We start from the raw sequence: 6,164 nt of genomic DNA, 5'->3' as shown, positions 1-6,164 counted from the left end.
TTGGTGCATGTCACAAAAAATTCCACCATTTTTGCTGACAAATCCGTAATTAAAACGTCTTTTTTTTTTTTATAAATGTACCCTTACCCTATTACTATACAAGATACATTCACACATACCATGGTTCTTCCTTTTTAGCAATGTTTTAGTAAATCTTGAATTGTAGTATATTTTAAAAAAATTGCTGTTCGCAGTCTGGATGTAAAACACAAACTTTTTGTACGTGCTGAAGTTTTAAATACGGGTCCTACACCTGTTGGTTTTGTTGAGTTATTTTATTTTTTCCCCTCATTGATTTTGCAAGCTAAATAAATGTGTGTAAAACAGGTTGTTGTGGTACTGCAGTTTTCCGTAAAGGCAGCTTCCATTATTATGCTTACTATGTACTGTATATCTGCCTTCATGATAGTAATAAAACGCTAAAATGCACCTTTGGCACCCCCTAGTGGTAAGTAGTATATCTAGTGTAAACTCAAGGATTTGTGAAGTTACACAAAGTACTGTTCTTTTTCTGAAACAGAATGTCTCATAGACATTGGGTTATTCTGGATTCGTGTCATAAGGATCTCGAATATGTGCGCCTAAGCATTTCAATGGGGACATGCATACCCCTATATTTGCAGACAGTTGTGTTTTTTTTTATGCAGTTTGCATAAAATAATATCACTGCATTCTCCATCAGAGCCTGTATTTTACACTGTATCCTCCCCTAGAAGAAAAATATCAGTACAATACAGAATACCCAGTACTGAACAGTATTAACAACCATATGTTTTGCAGACTAAGGGCCTGTTCACATCACATTATTTACTTCCGTCGAAGGTATACGTCAGGAAGAGTCCCAACGTATCCCTCCGGCGGAAGGCCCCGACATATTTGACTGTATAGATATACAGAGGGATACGTCGCCCGAACTCCCTGGGAACAGTGGTACTTTAAGTGCGAAGCCCGGGGAGGCCCCTAACGTCACTGTCAGGGGCTTTCAACTATGGAGTGCCCGGCCCGAGCATTGCAAGCGTTCTGGCCGGGAACTTTTGTCCCGGAAAAGGCCTTGACGTCACTGTCCATATATGGACAGTGACGTTAGGAGCTTTGACATGCCAGAATCCCCTGACAGATTGTCGGCAACGCTCTGGCTGAGGATTCCGCCCCTGCAGAAGCCCTTGATGTCACTGTCCGTATATGGACAGTAACGTCAGGGGCTTTTTCAGTCCCAGAGTCCTTGGCCACAGCGATACCGATGCTCTGGCCGGGGACTCCGTAGTTGAAAGCCCCTGACATCACTGTCCATACATGGACAGTGACGTCAGGGACTTACGCAGGGCTCAGCCTGATGCTTGCCCAAGAATTCCGGCTCCAGGAAAGCTCCCCAAGGTGTATGTATAACGTATACCTGTGACGAATGCCATACAGTAGCATCTTTCACACATAGGATCCCATGTAAAAAAACGTATAGACGCTGTATACTTTTTTCTGTGGGATCCCTCAGGATAAAACAGCGTAGTATACTACGTTATTCCATCCTCAAAAAAAAAGCTATACCGATATATACCAGTTTGATGAACGCCAAAGGGACACTCTCTTGGAGTCCGTCAGGCTAATGGAGCTCTATGGGCACATTTAGCGTGCATGTAGGGTGCTTTCCCAACGTGCACATTAAACGTAAGGCCAAAACGTGATGTGAACAGGTCCTAAAATGAACAGCCGTGTGCATCTGGCCTAATACATGTTTAGTTGTCACTTTCTGACAGAATGCTGCGATTATAGAGACATGGCGCTACATAGATGCCTTATATCTTTCTCCGACAGATCTAACACAGACTATTTCTGCCATGAATTTCTCTTCCTCGCCCTGTTCTAAGACTCTTGGAGAGAAAGTTACACATGAGTGGCTGCTGACTTGTAACTCAGAAGAGGACTGAAATAATGCTGAAAAAAAGGCTACTATCCTCCTTCTGGCTTGGTGCCCTGTTTTTAGGACATGAGGCATTTGTGGCTGATGCTGTAAGAAGGACATTTGTGGTTAGCGCTGTTTTGCCGCACTGACGGTAGCACTAGGGGAACTGTGACCTGCACTGGTAGAGTATTGGAGATTTTGCTGCGACAAACACATAAAAATACAAAGGGCTTTATAGTGTAGTAACCTTAGAACGTGTACAGACTCGCAGCGAAATCTCCCACCAGGATCATGACCCTGCCCCAGGAATGACCATAAAAGGAGCTGCCATTCATAGTTATGAGTCCCATGTGCATATGATAGACTGCACTTGGGGCTTACTATGGAGTTGTGCCCACTAGCATAGCATTGGAAAGTGAGCACAATTATTAGAACCATACATCTACTTGCCTTGCACATCAAATAATGCACGAAAGCGCCTTCTTTTCTTATCAACCCCTTTAACCTCCCCATTTTTTTTTATACACAGCTAAGCTGCTGTATAGCTTGTCTAAAGGGAGTAGATCTGTTATTCAATCAAGCTCCAGTTTCCTTTTAAAAAAGAGGTTCTGCAGCAGCCGTGGTGTGATGTGTAAGGAATATTGTACCCCTCTTGCATTTTTATATGCGCTTTTAATATTTTTATTATTTACAGTGGAGTTATCCGATATAATAATAATGAATTTATTTATTAATCGTCAACATTTCCCACAATGTTGTACAGTAAATGACATAGGGGTGCAGAGACCTACAAATACAATCCGATACAATGTTACAATATGAACATAGGGAGAGAGGGCCCTACTAGCTTGCTGTTTTGGCCATATCGTTTGAGATGATTTGGTAGAAAATTGGGACACAACAAACTATAAAGGCGGGCACCACAAATCGATTTTATAGAGCACACGCCAAGACGCTTTGTATCCCCTACCACAAGAAAAAGGAAACATGCATTTCCGGCTCCACTTCTATTTATAAAAAAAAAATCTATATTACAGTATGACACAATGAGACTCGGAGACAGACAAATTAAAACATGTTCACTTCTCACTTACTATGCAGCAAATCCTTAACTTGAACACATTCCATTATTTTTTGCTGTTCCAGGAGAAGAGAAAGGCAGAGGAAGCGCTCAATGACTTGAAGCGTCAACATGAATCTGAAGTTGCTGAACTCCAGGTCGCAATTAAAAAGCTTAAAAAGGTAAGGGCAATATTAGGAGGAGATAGCAGTGTGGATAGCGCTGACATGTAGTCATGTGAAATTAGCAGGGCACAAAGTGAACACAACATTCTTGTAGATGATCGGTCTTTTGGGAAGGCAGTTGGCTGCCAAATGTTTGGATAATGGAATCATCATGTCAACGTTATTATTGCAGATATTTATAGAGCTAACTGCTCCCTCCTCAAGGCAATATGTACCCAGACAGCTTTACAATCTACTCATCTGGTGTTTTTTCTTTTTTTGTTAGAACTATGTCACGTAAAGGCCAAGTAAAGGTGTAGGAGTGCAGGTTCTTAAAAGTTAGGAAAAGACTCAAGGTCATCTAGTTTAACGTTAGTTTGCTACTTCTTAGTCTAACCTTTGTCCCTGGAAAGACACAGAAGACTTAATCTAGTGGTTATAAGGCTTTGTTTACACGGCGTTTAAAAACAAAGCAAAGCGCTTTTTAAAGTACAGGCATTTTGACGCTTTTTTGACAGTTTTTTGTACGCTTTTTCTGAGCATTTTTGGGTACGTAATTAGGACTCCCATTGACTATGGGATTTAGGCGCGTTTTACACGCATTTTACGTGCCAAGAATTTATGCTTTTTTTTACACTACGCATTTTTTAAACACGTGCATAGAAAAAAACACGTCGTATGCACTGCAATGTGTTTTTCCATTGATGTCTATCGGTGGCTTAAAGCATGCGTTTTTGAAGCGTTTTCCGGCGAGTAAAACACGGCAAAAACATTTCAAATAAACGCTGTGAACAAAGGGAAATTTCGCTTTTTCATTCCCTCTTTCCATTTTTAGGCATAAAATAAAATAAAAATGTGTGCCTTTAACTGTGAACAGTGCTCCAGTGATCTATCATCTCTCCATGAACATTACTTCTTGGCCATATATAGACTTATCTTTTTTTTTTCTATAGCAGGTTGAACACTAAGGCTCCATTCACACGAGCGTGTCCAATTTGGGTGCTCAAATAACGGAGCGTATTTCCTGCTTTTCATGTCCATGTGCCATCAGTGTGCGTTGCCTATGGCATCAGCGTACTTTGTGTGTGGTATCCGTTGTTTCTTATTCCTCTACATTTCTTTACAACTGTTGCGTGAAACATAGACAGCACATGCATGTTGTCCGTGTGCTGTCCGTGGTTTTCACGTACCCACAGACTTCAATGGGCGACAACGTCCGCAAAAATGCACCAATATACAGTTGGACATGCAGTAATTTTCACACAATGGGCTCTCGCTGCGTGAAAACTCAGGCATGTGTGCATAGCCCCATTAAAATGAATGGGTCCATGTGCTGTCAGTTATTTCAGCGGACAGCACACGGACGAGGAACACGCTCGCCTGAATGAGCCCTTACTATATAGTGTTTTCACTAATTAATAAAAACATCAACATTGGATAAAAAAAATACATAGCTACATACATAGATAAATGGACGTATTTCATATATATGATATATATTTAATACAATAGGTCCCTTCTACCAAGGATGTGATAGGTTGCTATGGACAACCGCTGTACTTTTTGTTTGCATTAATGTTTAAGCAATTAGGCGCACTCTTTGTTATTCTAAGTAATATTATTGCTATGATGTGTAACCAATTTTGTGATACAAGAGCTCTATAATATAAGCCTGGATCACCTATTTAGTGGTGTTGTTTTGTGTCATTCACCTAGCTTGAAGAACAGTCAAAGAACATAAGCCTAAAGGAAGATGTGGCTGCCCTGAAGAAACGACTGCATGAATTGACTATGGTAAGTTATCGCTACTGGAGGAGCTAAATACGTTGTCATCTGACCGGAGTGCTTTGCTGTGTTTTAATATGAATCGCTATAAATGTATGACACCATACAACAGACACAATGTACTGCATTCAGTGCTTCAGGCTTCCACATTCTAGCTATTTTTAGGGCAAACTATTTTTAATCAAAGAAGTCCTATTAAAACTGGCATTTTGCGGTTTTGAGTAGTCTAGTAGTCATATCTGGATGACTACTGATGGAATGTTAAATATTACCAGCGCTTTCATAGTCCGCGGTAATGTACGGTATCTTCAAGTTTCTTGCTGAGCATTAAAAACTTCACTATATTTTTCTACCAGGAAAATCAGAAACTTAAAAAGGATCTCCTAGAGGCTCAAACCAGCATCTCTTTCCTCCAGAGTGAACTTGATGCTCTGAAAAGTGATTATGCAGATCAAAGCCTGAGCTCTGAAAGGTATATAGCAAGTGTAACTCCTTGAAAAATTTTCAATAAAGTTTATGGATGGAATGTAATACTGATTTATTCTCCCTTTTAGAGATATGGAAATTATCAGGGAATATACAGATGAACAGGAGAATTTGGCACACCAAATTGAAATACTGCAGTACGTATATTTTTTTCAGGATTTTGCTTAAATCATACAGTTCAGCAACATTTTTATGCACTCACTTGAGTTCCTAAAAATGCCTAAGACCTAACTAGCCTAAGATCTAACTAGCAAATTCGTATGTAGCAGAGAAGCACAATGTCAATCTAAAATAACAATATTGATAAGATGATATATTATACTTAGGGCCCTATTCACACGACAGGGATTCTCGGCCGGTTTTTTGATGGTCGTCAAAAAATGGGACATGCCCTATTTTGGGTCATTCTCCTGGCCGCACAGCTCCCATAGAAATCTATGGGGCCGTGTAAAGCACGGGCTGTCACTCGGAGGTGATCCGAGTGACGGCCGTATATTCTGCCTATCGCTCGCTCTCTTCGCCTCCTCACAGTGCGAAGTGCATGTGAGGAGGAGGAGGAGGCTATTTTGTTGCTCCCTGTAGGAGCGGAATCCTTAATCCCCAGCCACAGCGTTGTCGAGGCTGTGGCTGGGGATTCCGCTACAGGCGAAGACCCTGACTTCACGGGTTATATATGGACAGTGACGTCAGGGACTTCTGAAGCGGAATCCCCGGTGCTGTGGCTGGTGATTCCGATCCAGGAGAAGTCCCTGACTTCACTGTTCATATATGT

The 6,164-nt window shown here is 41.2% G+C and overlaps 1 protein-coding gene across 1 annotated transcript in view; it reads left to right on the top strand.

Moving 5' to 3' along the window:
- RASEF (RAS and EF-hand domain containing) overlaps positions 1 to 6,164 on the top strand; it is a 101,876-nt gene that overhangs the window by 53,743 nt on the left and 41,969 nt on the right. The window contains exons 4-7 of the mRNA XM_075852286.1: positions 3,044 to 3,139; positions 4,838 to 4,915; positions 5,263 to 5,378; positions 5,461 to 5,529. Coding sequence (XP_075708401.1) covers positions 3,044 to 3,139; positions 4,838 to 4,915; positions 5,263 to 5,378; positions 5,461 to 5,529 — 359 coding nt within the window. The remainder of the gene's footprint in view (positions 1 to 3,043; positions 3,140 to 4,837; positions 4,916 to 5,262; positions 5,379 to 5,460; positions 5,530 to 6,164) is intronic.

The sequence above is a fragment of the Rhinoderma darwinii genome, chromosome 1 (assembly GCF_050947455.1).
Source record: "Rhinoderma darwinii isolate aRhiDar2 chromosome 1, aRhiDar2.hap1, whole genome shotgun sequence".
Taxonomy (NCBI): domain Eukaryota; kingdom Metazoa; phylum Chordata; class Amphibia; order Anura; family Rhinodermatidae; genus Rhinoderma; species Rhinoderma darwinii.
The sequence above is the reverse complement of the archived record's forward strand: the minus strand, read 5'-3'. Positions and strand labels throughout refer to the sequence as shown.